General features: G+C 43.4%; 1 protein-coding gene across 1 annotated transcript in view; it reads right to left on the bottom strand.

Moving 5' to 3' along the window:
* Nucleotides 1-2,521: 2,521 nt before the first annotated feature.
* Nucleotides 2,522-16,849, bottom strand: part of KSR2 (kinase suppressor of ras 2) — a 564,921-nt gene continuing 550,593 nt past the window's right edge. Inside the window, exons 18-19 of the mRNA XM_040416034.1 lie at nt 7,861-7,990; nt 2,522-2,659 (exon numbers count right to left, since the gene is read on the bottom strand). Coding sequence (XP_040271968.1) covers nt 2,522-2,659; nt 7,861-7,990 — 268 coding nt within the window. The remainder of the gene's footprint in view (nt 2,660-7,860; nt 7,991-16,849) is intronic.

The raw sequence follows: 16,849 nt of genomic DNA, 5'->3' as shown, positions 1-16,849 counted from the left end.
TGGTCTGTGGATGACACTATTATGGGGGATCTGTGGGTGACACTGTTATGGGGGATCTGTGGGTGACACTGTTATGGGGGATCTCTAGATGGCTGTTATTGGGGTCTCTGGATGGTACTGTTATGGGGATCGGTGGATGACACTGTTATGGGGGGGATCTGTGGATGACACATATATAGCATCTTATGCTATGTGTCATCCACAGATCCCCCCCATAATAGTGTCCCTGCGGTGTGAATGACCCCTAATACAGGGGGTGGGGGTCGCATCTGGTTTTATAATGACAGTGGGGCCCGTGCAGTGACTGTATTCTACTACACGGGCCCCGCTCACTGTATATAATCTTATCTATAATTGTAGGCATTGTTAATATATAAAAGTTCAGGGTAATCAGCGCCTGTATACCGTACTTACAAGCGCTCGTAGCAGAGAGGAGGCAGGCCAGGAGGACGGGCGCTGGCAGCGTGAGTCACTACGTCATGCGCCCACGCTGCCTGCTTTATTCATAAAGTGGGCGGCGCAGGCGCGTGACGTAGTGACTCACGCTGCCAGCGCCCGTCCTCCCGGCCTGCCTCCTCTCTGCTACGAGCGCTTGTAAGTATACAGGCGCTGATTACCCTGAACTATATTAACAATGCCTACAAATATAGATAAGATTATATACAGTGAGCGGGGCCCGTGTAGTAGAATACAGTCACTGCACAGGCCCCGCTGTCATTATAAAAGCAGATGCCGGCCCCCAGCCCCTCCTCCCTCTCAGCTGATACACCGCGAATCATTGAAAATTCTGAAAAATGCAGCATTCGCCCCATAAGACGCACTGCTATTTCCCCCCCACTTTTAGGGGGGAAAAAGTGCGTCTTATAGGGCGAAAAATACGGTATTGATTCTCCATAACAGAGTAGGTTAACATAAGATAGGCTCCTGTGAAAAAGACAGACATAGCAGAGCTGGAGAGGGTTCAGAGGAGGGCAACTAAAGTAATAACTGGAATGGGGGGACTACAGTACCCTGAAAGATTATCAAAATTAGGGTTATTCACTATAGAAAAAAGACGACTGAGGGGAGATCTAATAACTACGTATAAATATATCAGAGGTCAGTACAGAGATCTCTCCCATCATCTATTTATCCCCAGGACTGTGACTGTGACGAGGGGACATCCTCTGCGTCTGGAGGAAAGAAGGTTTGTACACAAACATAGAAGAGGATTCTTTACGGTAAGAGCAGTGAGACTATGGAACTCTCTGCCTGAGGAGGTGGTGATGGTGAGTACAATAAAGGAATTCAAGAGGGGCCTAAATGTATTTCTGGAGCGTAATAATATTACAGGCTATAGCTACTAGAGAGGGGTCGTTGATCCAGGGAGTTATTCTGATGGCCTGATTGGAGTCGGGAAGGAATTTTTTCCCCCTAAATTGAGGAATCATTCTACCTCAACTTGCAGGATGACAGTCTGAACTGGATGGATACATGTCTTCAGCCTCATAAACTATGTTACTATGTTAAAAGGGAATCTGTCACCAAATATTAACATTTTCAACTGTTTCGGCAGCCCTGTAGTTGACATACAAAATATCCCAAACATAGCTTTATTTCTTTTTGTTAATTTTTATAACCTCAGAGAAACGACTTTTGATTCATATGCAAATTAGAAGGAAAGAGCCCAAGGGGCAATACTCATGGAGCTCATGGAGCCCAGCCACTTCCATTTGAATTGAGCCCCATTCCTCCTCTATAAGGCCTCCTGCACACAATTGACTTGAATAGAGCCACGGAACGTGATTTGCGGGCAATAATAGGACATGTTCTATCTTTAAACGGAATGGAAATACGGAAACGGAATGCATACAGAGTACCTTCCGTTGTTTTTGCGGACCCATTAAAGTGAATGGTTCCGCATACGTACCGCAAACGGAATACAAAAAAAAGAGAACAGAAACGGGAAAAAAATACGGTCGTATGCAGGAGGCCTAACACTTTTCTCCACCTTCCTCCACTCCTGACATCATTAAGAGACTGCTTGAAATCTCACATGACTGGATTGTCTGCACTGCACAGACTTCTGGCTCATGTGCAGAAGATACGATAATGCCGCTGCCCACAGAAGGGCACAGACAGGGCAGGTGCGAACAGAGCATAGCTGTGCACCTGCACAAGATTTCAAGAGGTGGCTTGATGATGTTGGGAGTGGAGGGAGGTGGCGAAAAGGTGCAGAGAGGAGGAATGGGACTTGATTCAAATGGGAACGGCAGGGTTCTTTTCTTCTAATTTGCTCATGAGTTATTTTTCAAAGGCTATAAAAATACACTGTATATTAACTACAGGACATCCGGAATAGTTTAAAACTAAATTGCGTGTGGTGGTAGATTCCCTTTAGAAAAATGTTCTAGGATAATGTCCCATATGGTATTTGAAATGTGACATAGGTAAAACATCATACCATTAGCCATAATGTCAATTAATTCACACCTTATGGAAATAAATAACTAAACAGAAATCAATCACCAGTTCAGTGTACTCACTCAGCTGACTTCCAAAAGTGCCCTGGATGAGACAGGCGTCTGTTTCGCTTTGGCAGTTTTTCCAGCATCTCCATCAGTTTGGTGAAGCTTGGCCTTTCTTCCTGCTCATAGGCCCAGCAGAAAAGCAAAATATCCTAAAACATAAAAAATATCACTCAGAATAAAACAACACGAAGTAAGGTAAAAATTATATGCACAAAGATACTTTAAACATGTTTGGGATGAAAAAATAATATATAGAGGGCAAGAATTATTAGGCAAATGAGTATTTTGACCACATCATCCTCTTTATGCATGTTGTCTTACTCCAAGCTGTATAGGCTCGAAAGCCTACTACCAATTAAGCATATTAGGTGATGTGCATCTCTGTAATGAGAAGGGGTGTGGTCTAATGACATTAACACCCTATATTAGGTGTGCATAATTATTAGGCAACTTCCTTTCCTTTGGCAAAATGGGTCAAAAGAAGGACTTGACAGGCTCAGAAATGTCAAAAATAGTGAGATATCTTGCAGAGGGATGCAGCACTCTTAAAATTGCAAAGCTTCTGAAGCGTGATCATCGAACAATCAAGCGTTTCATTCAAAATAGTCAACAGGGTCGCAAGAAGCATGTGGAAAAACCAAGGCGCAAAATAACTGCCCATGAACTGAGAAAAGTCAAGCGTGCAGCTGCCAAGATGCCACTTGCCACCAGTTTGGCCATATTTCAGAGCTGCAACATCACTGGAGTGCCCAAAAGCACAAGGTGTGCAATACTCAGAGACATGGCCAAGGTAAGAAAGGCTGAAAGACGACCACCACTGAACAAGACACACAAGCTGAAACGTCAAGACTGGGCCAAGAAATATCTCAAGACTGATTTTTCTAAGGTTTTATGGACTGATGAAATGAGAGTGAGTCTTGATGGGCCAGATGGATGGGCCCGTGGCTGGATTGGTAAAGGGCAGAGAGCTCCAGTCCGACTCAGACGCCAGCAAGGTGGAGGTGGAGTACTGGTTTGGGCTGGTATCATCAAAGATGAGCTTGTGGGGCCTTTTCGGGTTAAGGATGGAGTAAAGCTCAACTCCCAGTCCTACTGCCAGTTTCTGGAAGACACCTTCTTCAAGCAGTGGTACAGGAAGAAGTCTGCATCCTTCAAGAAAAACATGATTTTCATGCAGGACAATGCTCCATCACACGCATCCAAGTACTCCACAGCGTGGCTGGCAAAAAAGGGTATAAAAGAAGAAAATCTAATGACATGGCCTCCTTGTTCACCTGATCTGAACCCCATTGAGAACCTGTGGTCCATCATCAAATGTGAGATTTACAAGGAGGGAAAACAGTACACCTCTCTGAACAGTGTCTGGGAGGATGTGGTTGCTGCTGCACGCAATGTTGATGGTGAACAGATCAAAACACTGACAGAATCCATGGATGGCAGGCTTTTGAGTGTCCTTGCAAAGAAAGGTGGCTATATTGGTCACTGATTTGTTTTTGTTTTGTTTTTGAATGTCAGAAATGTATATTTGTGAATGTTGAGATGTTATATTGGTTTCACTGGTAAAAATAAATAATTGAAATGGGTATATATTTGTTTTTTGTTAAGTTGCCTAATAATTATGCACAGTAATAGTCACCTGCACACACAGATATCCCCCTAAAATAGCTAACACTAAAAACAAACTAAAAACTACTTCCAAAAATATTCAGCTTTGATATTAATGAGTTTTTTGGGTTCATTGAGAACATGGTTGTTGTTCAATAATAAAATTAATCCTCAAAAATACAACTTGCCTAATAATTCTGCACTCCCTGTATTGTGTATTGTCATCATGTGTCTCAGTGTCAGGGTAAACCATTGGAGTGGATATCTTCCTGTGCTGGGCGCAGAGGTCTCCGTCGGCGAATGGTCCATGTGCTAAGCACTGGGCTGTGGGCCGGGGGAGACTGATGTGTTCAGCAGAGCAGTGTTTTGTTGGCTGATGTGTGGACGCCGGCTAGGGCCCCCGCGCAAGACGCGGATTTATTGGCTTGGCGTGGATGCGTTTGTTAAGAGAACAATATATGAAAGGAACGTGCGTTTGTTGTCTCTAGTGAACCTGATCAGCCGCTGGAGATAATGACGTTGTCCTGTAAATAAACATGCATGAGGATCATAGTAATTTTATCTGGCATTGATCACAGAGCAAGGCTGGATAAAGTTTTCTCCAGTGGTAATGGGTGTTAGCTGGCTATGTTATTCTAATTGATGGTGTCTTGTCTTCCTATGTCATCACTTCCTGTATGTCATCACTTCCTGCATCCTTGTTATATGAAGTAAGTGGTCGGGGGATGGGCCAGCCCCTTTTCTATTGTTACACCTTTTGTGAGTAAATAAAAGTGAACAGACTGGGCAGGAGCTGGGAGGAGTGCTCAGCAAGAACTCAAGATGGTAACACCTTTGTCTGACTCTGAGTCGTGAAGAGATTTACCTTTCCTTACACAAAGTCTGATGCGAGCGGATTTCTACTATTAATATTTCTACAACAGTACTGTATGCTTAAAGAAGTATTTTGGACTTAAAAGCGTTTTACGAGATATTTTAACTGATCGATGGGGGTCAAACACCCAGGATAACCAAAGATCAGCTGTTTGCGAAGGCACCGGCGCTTGCAGTGGTTGTACAGCCTTCTCTTAGCTCACCAAGCACAGCGCAGTACATTGTTTTGTGACTGTGCTTAGTATCGCAGTTCAGCCCCATTCACTTCAAAGGGGCGAAGGTTGGGCCTAGACCATGTGACCGATAACCATGACATCACATGGCCTAAGGAAAGCTGTGAGAAGACCACGGCACAAGTGCGAGTGATGATTCCTTCTTAAACAGCTGATTGCTGAAGGATCCCGAGTGTCAAACCTCCACTGATCAGATACTGATGACCTATCTACAGGATAGGTTAACAGTAAAAATATCTCGAAAAACCCCTTCAATGGGGCCGCAAAAGATGCGGACAGCACACTGTGTGCTGTCCGCATCTGCACTTCCGTTCCACGGCCCCACAAAAAAATATGTCCTATTCTTGTCCACAGCCATGGACTAGAAAAGGCATTTCTATTATAGTGCCGGCCATGTGCGGTCCGCAAAATGCGGAACGCACATGGCCGGTGTCCGTGTTTTGCAGATCCACAATTTGCGGACCGCAAAACAGTTGCAGACATGTGAATGGACCCCAATCCTGAGGGAGCAGGTCTGTGAAGGCTGTGCTGGTTGGATCAACCCCCTGCACTAGCGATCTGCTGACTGAGGAGTCTGCCCTGTGTCTCCTCCCACTGGATTCTTCAGCAAAGTTTAACCCCTTCTACCATAAGCAGCTCAGACTCAGGGTTGGAGGCTCTGCCTCAGGTGCTACAGAGTTTCCTCTTCTCCAGGCACTGAATAGATAAATGCTGTGTGCAGGATCTTCCCTCCCTCCTCACCCTCCAAACACAGAACTGACAAAGACTGGAGGAATTCTCTCCTCTGTACTCTTCTGCTGGCTGTGATGAAGTGTCTGCAGAGCATTGCAAGAACAGGTAGGGGAAAGATCCTGTGTGTATCACCAATGCCATTGTACTGTACAGTTGATACTTGTAGTCCCACACAGACAACATGAGTATCCCAGCAGTTAGAGTGCAGACGGGGCAGCAATTTTATTCAATCCCTTTGCAGAACAGGGGGAGGGGAAAGGCAGACTTTGTTGACACCCACAAATATTCATGCCCCCACAGCTCTGCAACTGCATGTAAACAAAGGGCCAGAACAGGGAACTAGGAAAATGAGTAAATATATATACACTCACCTAAAGAATTATTAGGAACACCATACTAATACGGTGTTGGACCCCCTTTTGCCTTCAGAACTGCCTTAATTCTACGTGGCATTGATTCAACAAGGTGCTGATAGCATTCTTTAGAAATGTTGGCCCATATTGATAGGATAGCATCTTGCAGTTGATGGAGATTTGAGGGATGCACATCCAGGGCACGAAGCTCCCGTTCCACCACATCCCAAAGATGCTCTATTGGGTTGAGATCTGGTGATTGTGGGGGCCATTTTAGTACAGTGAACTCATTGTCATGTTCAAGAAACCAATTTGAAATTATTCGAGCTTTGTGACATGGTGCATTATCCTGCTGGAAGTAGCCATCAGAGGATGGATACATGTTCTCATTCTGTTTACGCCAAATTCGGACTCTACCATTTGAATGTCTCAACAGAAATCGAGACTCATCAGACCAGGCAACATTTTTCCAGTCTTCAACAGTCCAATTTTGGTGAGCTCGTGCAAATTGTAGCCTCTTTTTCCTATTTGTAGTGGAGATGAGTGGTACCCGGTGGGGTCTTCTGCTGTTGTAGCCCATCCGCCTCAAGGTTGTGCGTGTTGTGGCTTCACAAATGCTTTGCTGCATACCTCGGTTGTAACGAGTGGTTATTTCAGTCAACGTTGCTCTTCTATCAGCTTGAATCAGTCGGCCCATTCTCCTCTGACCTCTAGCATCCACAAGGCATTTTTGCCCACAGGACTGCCGCATACTGGATGTTTTTCCCTTTTCACACCATTCTTTGTAAACCCTAGAAATGGTTGTGCGTGAAAATCCCAGTAACTGAGCAGATTGTGAAATACTCAGACCGGCCCGTCTGGCACCAACAACCATGCCACGCTCAAAATTGCTTAAATCACCTTTCTTTCCCATTCTGACATTCAGTTTGGAGTTCAGGAGATTGTCTTGACCAGGACCACACCCCTAAATGCATTGAAGCAACTGCCATGTGATTGGTTGACTAGATAATTGCATTAATGAGAAATAGAACAGGTGTTCCTAATCATTCTTTAGGTGAGTGTATATATATATATTTTTTTTTTTGCCTAAAACTTGCTTAGCTTAGGTATATATTGCTGACCATCATATTTACAGTGCTTTTTTTTTTTTTTTTTAACATCACTTGGACAACCCCTTCAATTACTGCATGAGATATACTAATTCTATAGCCTCCACACATTTACCTAGATGTTCCTATTTCTGTAGGAACATCTAGTAGTGTTTATCAAATGAACAAAAATTCCTAGTGGGATAAGATTTTCTATCTGAATATTAAAATGATCCTTAATGGCCTGCTGCATGAAATGCTTACACAGAAAACAATTTGATAAGCAGGTTCTGCATATGACGATAAGGCTTAATTTCATGTTAGCATTAGTTCCACATTTGGAAGGTGCTGAATATATATTCTTGTCCATTAGAAGGGTCTGGCATCACTGCTCTAGCTACAGAAAATGTCACAAAAAAATAGTTACCTGTGGTGGAAAGCATCTTGTTAGACTAGTTTGACTTACCGATATCTCTTTCCCCATTCCAATTTGGCTAAGATTTGGCTTCATGCCTGTTCCCACTTGCCAGATAATGGCCTCTGCAGGTTGGCTTTTGAATGGCCACTCTCGAGCATGTAATTCATACCAAATAGTTCTGTGGATATGCAATACAGGATTAATTTACCAGGAGTATAATGCAGTTGAAAATGTTTATGTACCGCTTTGAAAAAAAATCTGGATTGAATTTGATGTTATCAAAAGTGAGGCAAAAATAATAGAAAAATATTTAAAATTACGGTTAACCATTAAAATCTCTATATATTTAGGGGAGCACGATTTTCCTGCCACCCATCCTTAATTAAAAAAAAAGTACAGTGCCTTGTACTCAAAGTATTCACCCCTTTGGTGGTGTTCCTGTTTTGTTGCATTACAACCTGGAATTAAAATGGATTTTTGGCAGCTTGTGCCTACCACTCTGAAGGTGCAAAATATATTTTATTGTGACACAAACAATTAATACAAAAAACAACAAACTTTAATGTGCCTCACAAAAAATCTGTATTTTTTAGCAACCTTTTTTCTGCAATTACAGATGCTAGTCTCTTGGGTTGTGTCTCTATTAGCTTAGCACATGTAGACCCTGGGTGTCTGTCTATTCTTCCAGGAAAAAAGGCTCCAACTCCTTCAAGTTAGATGGGTTGTGATAGTGTCCAGCAGTTTTTAAGTCATGCCACAGATTCTGAATTGCACTGAAGTCTGGGCTTTGAATGGGCCATTCTTTCCTTCAATCAAGTTTTCTACTCCCTGCCAATCAAAAGCATTAGCACATCATAATGCTGCTACCTCTACGCTTCAGTGTAGGAATGGATTTCTTGGGGTGATGGGAAGTCCAGGACTTGTGTTACACATAGATGTAGGTGATCCACGTTGTAGGAAGAGCTCCTTTTAATAAAGCTCGCTGTTCCCGCATCGAGGGTGCGCATGTGCCATGTGCGGCGTGTCATGCCTCATTGTGGGATGCATAATGTTTGTGTGAATGAATGGATCTTATGGCTGGTATATTTGTATAATAGATGTAGTATGGATGAGGCAGTTACTTGTCAATTGAAATAAGCAGGCACACCGTTGATGTATTAGGCATATGAGATGTATATATATATACCCATTGTGTTATTGAAAAAGAGAAAAGCGGAAGAAAGGAAAAAGGGGGAAAAGATGAGAATAGGAGATAATGAGGGGAATACAGTGAATAATAAAAAATTCAAAAAAAGCAATTGTCAAAAATAAAATAAAATGAAGAGAAGTAGAATATAACAGAATTTTTCTGGAGTTTTATTATTTGCTATTTAAAGAAAAACATAAAAAAACATGTTTGTAGTTCACATAGAAGAAGGGTTTATGGTGAGATTTGCCCGTCATGGGAAATGCTATGTGTAACACAAGCCCAGGACTTCCCATCACCTCAGGAAAACCATTCCCACACTGAAGCATGGCGGTAGCAGCAGACATAATTTTTCTGGAGTTTTATTATTCGTTATCTAGTGGGGTGGAAACCCGACTCCAAGAAATCTATACACATAAGAAACAGCGTGTAACTCAGCATCTATGTTACGGCATACAAGGGAATGCTCCAAACTCCGGACAGAACCTCACGAATAGCTGCTAGCAGACGAATAGGAAACGCACCCAAGCGGCTTACACTCCTAGCAATCAGTCTCTAACAGCATACAGTGAATCCCCCCAAGAACGAGACTAGGCTCCGTGTTGAGGGTCAAGCAGTGGACAGCCAGAGCTGTGTGTTTATTGATCTTATATAACATTGGTACACATCAGTACCACCCACAGGGTTTTGTAAAAACAACCAATAAACACGTACAATACAGTAAAACACTCCCACACAAAATCCTCCCCTCTGCCTGTGATACAATTACCTTACACAATGGGTTGATGTAATTATTACAGGCAGGAGAATACACAATGTCTTCTGTCCTAGAGACAACCGAGGAGTAATTAAATTATCTCTCAGGACAAAGGGAAATCGCCAATACACACGTGGGGACAATAGGACAGACATCACTATTCAAATATACAATGTCACAACTATTACAGTAAACACAAACATTTAACATATCCCAAAATGGCACGAATTAGACCAGGGGTTCAAAAGTTAGTAAAAGTCCTTTGTCAACAAAGGAAGCATGGCTTTTCTGCCCAAAACCAGTTTTTACAGAGTTAGGCTGTGTGAGATAACTGGCTTAACTGGGTGTGGTAAGCCAACTAGGTACAGAAAATACCTCTATTCACAACAGCAAAACTACACAAAAATACATAACTCCTATCAAACTGAACAGAACCCCCACATTTAACTTATCCCCAGATGGGTTGGATCTGAGCGCTCAATATATCCGAACAGCGCTCAGATGCCACAAACACAGTCAAATCGCCATGGGGTTTAAGTTTAGCATGGGCTGATGAGAGGGCCCATAATCCTGGGGCAAGAGGCTGGCAACCAGGCTTCTCCAGCACCCAGTGGCGAGGTTGGTTTCGCCACAATCTACAACACTGACATTTTTCTTAAGCGCCCATTCACACGTCTGCAACAGTTTTGCGATCTGCAAATTGCACACCAGCCATGTGCGTTCCGCATTTTGCGGACTGCACATGACCGGCACTGTACTAGAAATGCCTTTTTTTGTCGGTGTCTGCGGATAGGGAATAAGACATCTTCTATTTTCTTGCGGGGCCGCGGAACGGAAGTGTGGAGCTATGTCGCATATGAAGACACCCTGAGGTGGCCTCGCAGCGGAAACCCCCAAAAAGTGACCCCATTTTGAAAACTACACCCCTCAAGGAATCTTTCAAGGTGTGTAGCGAGCACTTTGACCTCAAAGGTCTTTCCTAGAGTTAGGAAACACTTGGCAGTGAAAATGAAAAATTGCATTTTTTCACAAAAAAGTTGCTTTACACCCACATTTTTCACTTTCCTAAAGGGTAACAGGACAAAATGCACCCCACACTTTGTTCCCCATTTCTCCCCCAAATAAGGCAACAGTCCATATGTGCTAAAAAAAAAAATGATGCATGGGCGCACAGCAGGCTTCAGAGTTGAAGGAGAACCATATGGCTTTAGGAGAGCGGATTTAGCTGGAATGGTAATTGGGAGCTATGTCGCATATGAAGACACCCTGAGGTGACTTTACAGTAGAACCCCCCAAAAAGTGACCCCATTTTGGAAACTACACCCTTCAAGGAATCTTTCAAGGTGTGTAGTGAGCACTTTGACCTCAAAGGTCTTTCCTAGAATTAGGAAACACTTGGCAGAAAAAGTTGCTTTACACCAACATTTTTCACTTAGTAATAGGACAAAATGCACCCCAAATTTTGTTCCCCATTTCCACCCGAATACGGCAACACCTCATATGAGCTCAAAAAACGATGTATGTGCGCACAGCAGGGATCTAGAGTCAAACCAGAAAAATATGGATTTTGCTGACCTGAATTAGCAGACAGATATTAATTTCGGGGGGAATCTTTTAAATGCGACATGGCACCTAAAATCAATGTCTGCCAATTTAGGTCAGCAAAATCCATATTTTGCTGACCTGAATTGGCAAACATTGATTTTAGGTGCCATGTCGCATTTAAAAGATTCCCCCCGAAATTAAAAACACCAAGAAGCGACCCCATTTTGGAAAGAGCACCCCTGTACAAACATTTTAAGGGGTGGAAAGGGCACTTTTGACCTAACAGGTGTTTCACAGAAATTAATAAGTAGTGGTTAGTGAAAAGTGGATCTGTAAGCTATGTGGACTAAATCAGAGATATAAGGTGGTAAAACTACAGGGTACATCATGGATGAAATTAAATTAATACTCCATGGATGAGTGGTAGATTTTAAAACACTCCTGCATGCACAGGCTAGGTTTTTCAGGGCAAGTTTCACAGTGGTAAATGGTGTCTTTCCTTATCCCCCTTTTGGAACACACACTGCATCTTTTTTGGGTCCTTCCCTTCCTTCTGTCTGGGAGACTTGACCAGGAAAATGTTGCCCTGGTACAACACGGGCACCATGACTTCCTGAAGTACTGGGACCCTTCCCGGCCTGGCTTTGAAAAAAAAAAAGGGCCTTGATAACCACCTCTTGGAACTGAAGGAAAGTTCCTGTGTGGCCTGCAGATTAAAATAGCACATAGTGGTTGTAGTACCTCGTACAGGAGCGGGGGAGCTGGTGTTAGTGTGAATGGTGGTCAGAACAAGGACGTCCCTCTTGTCCTTGTACTTAACCACCAGCATGTTCTCATGGAGGACAGCCCTACTTTCACCCATTCTCAGTGGTTGTCCTGCCAGGGATCTAGGAAGTCCTCTCAGATTTTTGTGCACTGTGCCGCAAGCCACAGTACCTCTGGCAGTTAGGGACATGAATAGAGGTATGCTGGTATAATAGTTATCCACATAGAGGTGGTAACCCTTATCCAGCAGTGCGTGCAGTATGTCCCACACGATCTTCCCACTAACTCCTAGGATGGGGGGGCATTCTCGGGGTTCTATCCGGGAATCTTTCCCTTCGTAAATGTGGAATTTGTGGGTGTACCCGGAGCTACTCTCACAGAGTTTGTATATTTTTATGCCATACAGTCAGGTCCATAAATATTGGGACATCAACACAATTCTAACATTTCTGGCTCTATACACCATCACAATGGATTTAAAATGAAATGAACAATATGTGCTTTAACTGCAGACTGTCAGCTTTAATTTGAGGGTATTTACATCAAAATCAGGTGAACGGTGTAGGAATTACAAAAGTTTGCATATGTGCCTCCCACTTTTTGAGGGACCAAATGTAATGGGACATACTAATAATCATAAATCAAACTTTCACTTTTTAATACTTGGTTGCAAATCCTTTGCAGTCAATTACAGTCTGAAGTATGGAATGCATAGACATCACCAGACGCTGGGTTTCATCCCTGGTGATGCTCTGCCAGGCCTCTACTGCAACTGTCTTCAGTTCCTGCTTGTTCTTGGGGCATTTTCCCTTCAGTTTTGTCTTCAGCAAGTGAAATGCATGCCCAATCGGATTCAGGTCAGGTGATTGACTTGGCCATTGCATAACATTCCACTTCTTTCCCTTAAAAAACTCTTTGGTTGCTTTTGCAGTATGCTTTGGGTCATATCCATCTGCATCTGCACAGTATCAGTATCCATCTGCACTGTGAAGCGCCGTCCAATGAGTTCTGAAGCATTTGGCTGAATATGAGCAGATAATATTGCCCGAAACACTTCAGAATTCATCCTGCTGCTTTTGTCAGCAGTCACATCATCAATAAATACAAGAGAACCAGTTCCATTGGCAGCCATACATGCCCACACCATGACACTACCACCACCATGCTTCACTGATGAGGTGGTTTGCTTAGGGTCATGAGCAGTTCTCCATACTCTTCTCTTCCCATCACTCTGGTACAAGTTGATCTTGGTCTCATCTGTCCATAGGATGTTGTTCCAGAACTGTAAAGGCTTTTTTAGATGTCGTTTGGCAAACTCTAATCTGACCTTCCTGTTTTTGAGGCTCACCAATGGTTTACATCTTGTGGTGAACCCTCTGTATTCACTCTGGTGAAGTTTTCTCTTGATTGTTGACTTTGACACACATACACCTACCTCCTGGAGAGTGTTCTTGAAATGGCCAACTGTTGTGAAGGGTGTTTTCTTCACCAGGGTAAGAATTCTTCGGTCATCCACCACAGTTGTTTTCCGTGGTCTTCCGGGTCTTTTGGTGTTGCTGAGCTCACCAATGTGTTCCTTCTTTTTAAGAATGTTCCAAACAGTTGTTTTGGCCATGCCTAATGTTTTTGCCATCTCTCTGATGGGTTTGTTTTGTTTTGCCTAATGATGGCTTGCTTCACTGATACTGACAGCTCTTTGGATCTCATCTTGAGCGTTGACAGCAACAGATTCCAAATGCAAATAGCACACTTGAAATTAACTCTGGGCCTTTTATCTGCTCATTGTAATTGGGATAATGAGGGAATAATACACACCTGGCCATGGAACAGCTGAGAAGCCAATTGTCCCATTAATTTTGGTCACTTAACAAGTGGGAGGCACATATGCAAACTGTTGTAATTCCTACACCGTTCACCTGATTTGGATGTAAATACCCTCAAATTAAAGCTGACAGTCTGCAGTTAAAGCACATCTTGTTTGTTTCATTTCAAATCCATTGTGGTGGTGTATAGAGCCAAAAATGTTAGAATTGTGTCAATGTCCCAATATTTTTGGACCCGACTGTACCTTGCCCGTTTGTTAGGCAGGTAAGAGCAGAATCTAATCCCCCCTTTGAAGAGTAATAGGGACTCATCTACACAGACATTTTTATCTGGGTTGTACACCTCAGCAAACTTGGTGTTAAAGTGGTCAATGACAGGCCTAACCTTGAACAGACGGTCAAATGTTGGGTCGATTTGGGGTGGGCACTGTGCATTGTTGTTGTAGTGTAGGAATTTCCTAATTGACTCAAATCACTTCCGGTCATGGTCTTACTGTACATTGGAGTCTGGTAGAAAATGTTCGAACTCCAATCTTCATCATCTCTGCTGTACTTACTGGGGTCCAACCTAGGGGTCTAGCATATGCCGATGTAGGGTTCTGATCAATGAATTGCTGGGTGTATAAATCGGATTGGGCCACTATTAAATTTACTAAATCTTCAGAGAAGAAGATTCTGAAAAAATCTAGTTTAATGAAGCCTGCACAGTCTATCTGTATTCCGGAGTTGCCCTCAAAATCCAGAATTTGGGGCTGATAATCGTCAGGGGGTGGGGTCCATATGGGCTCATTCTGGGGGGCTGCCTCAGCTGTTGTTCTGGGGCGCCTTCTAGAGGGTCCCTCATCAGCGGATGATGATGATGATGAGGGGGTAGAGGAGTACATGAAAGTGGCATCCTCTTCTCCCTCACTGGCAGACTCAGTATCAGAGGCAAGCATGGCGTATGCCTCTTCAGCTGAGTATACTCGTTGGGACGCACAGGCCATTTTTATTTTATTAAGGTGTGACGTGTGAAATGTGTAAACCTTTATTTAGTGTGAGGGGTGTGTACGTTGTGTTTTCACACGTGAAGGGGCTTGTAATAAATTTGGGTTATAGAGAAAAGGAGTAGAGAAAAAAAGTTTTAAAAAAAATTGCATGATGCACGCACAAACATGTTGCGTGCGTGCAAAAATCTACACTAACACTACCTAACTAAAATTGAATTATATATATATATATATATATATATATATATATACACACTGTTAAAAAAAATAAAGGGAACACTTAAACAACACAATGTAACTCCAAGTCAATCACACTTCTGTGAAATCAAACTGTCCACTTAGGAAGCAACACTGAGTGACAATCAATTTCACATGCTGTTGTGCAAATGGGATAGACAACAGGTGGAAATTATAGGCAATTAGCAAGACACTCCCAATAAAGGAGTGGTTCTGCAGGTGGTGACCACAGACCACTTCTCAGTTCCTATGCTTCCTGGCTGATGTTTTGGTCACTTTTGAATGCTGCCGGTGCTTTCACTCTAGTGGTAGCATGAGACGGAGTCTACAACCCACACAAGTGGCTCAGGTAGTGCAGCTTATCCACAATGGCACATCAATGCGAGCTGTGGCAAGAAGGTTTGCTGTGTCTGTCAGCGTAGTGTCCAGAGCATGGAGGCGCTACCAGGAGACAGGCCAGTACATCAGGAGACATGGAGGAGGCCGTATAAGGGCAACAACCCAGCAGCAGGACCGCTACCTCCGCCTTTGTGCAAGGAGGAACAGGAGGAGCACTGCCAGAGCCCTGCAAAATGACCTCCAGCAGGTGGGGGTTGTGCTTACAGCCAAACACCGTGCAGGACGTTTAGCATTTGCCAGAGAACACCAAGATTGGCAAATTTGCCACTGGCGCACTGTGCTCTTCACAGATGAAAGCAGGTTCACACTGAGCACATGTGACAGATGTGACAGAGTCTGGAGACGCCGTGGAGAACGTTCTGCTGCCTGCAACATCCTCCAGCATGAACGGTTTGGCATTGGGTCAGTAATGGTGTGGGGTGGCATTTCTTTGGAGGGCCGCACAGCCCTCCATGTGCTCGCCAGAGGTAGCCTGACTGCCATTAGGTACCGAGATGAGATCCTCAGACCCCTTGTGAGACCATATGCTGGTGCGGTTGGCCCTGGGTTCCTCCTAATGCAAGACAATGCTAGACCTCATGTGGCTGGAGTGTGTCAGCAGTTCCTGCAAGACGAAGGCATTGATGCTATGGACTGGCCCGCCCGTTCCCCAGACCTGAATCCAATTGAGCACATCTGGGACATCATGTCTCGCTCTATCCACCAACGTCACGTTGCACCACAGACTGTCCAGGAGTTGGCAGGTGCTTTAGTCCAGGTCTGGGAGGAGATCCCTCAGGAGACCGTCCGCCACCTCATCAGGAGCATGCACAGGCGTTGTAGGGAGGTCATACAGGCACGTGGGGGCCACACACACTACTGAGCCTCATTTTGACTTGTTTTAAGGACATTACATCAAAGTTGGATCAGCCTGTAGTGTGTTTTTCCACTTTAATTTTGAGTGTGACTCCAAATCCAGACCTCCATGGGTTGAAAAATTTGATTTCCATTTTTTTATTTTTGTGTGATTTTGTTGTCAGCACATTCAACTATGTAAAGAACAAAGTATTTCAGAAGAATATTTAATTTATTCAGATCTAGGATGTGTTATTTTTGTGTTCCCTTTATTTTTTGGAGCAGTGTATATATGTATATGTACAGTACAGACCAAAAGTTTGGACACACCTTCTCATTCAAAGAGTTTTCTTTATTTTCATGACTATGAAGGCATCAAAACTATGAATTAACACATGTGGAATTATATACATAATAAACAAGTGTGAAACAACTGAAAATATGTCATATTCTAAGTTCTTCAAAGTAGCCACCTTTTGCTTTGATTACTGCTTTGCACACT

Source organism: Bufo bufo, chromosome 2 (assembly GCF_905171765.1).
Source record: "Bufo bufo chromosome 2, aBufBuf1.1, whole genome shotgun sequence".
In the NCBI taxonomy this organism is placed as follows: domain Eukaryota; kingdom Metazoa; phylum Chordata; class Amphibia; order Anura; family Bufonidae; genus Bufo; species Bufo bufo.
The sequence above is the reverse complement of the archived record's forward strand: the minus strand, read 5'-3'. Positions and strand labels throughout refer to the sequence as shown.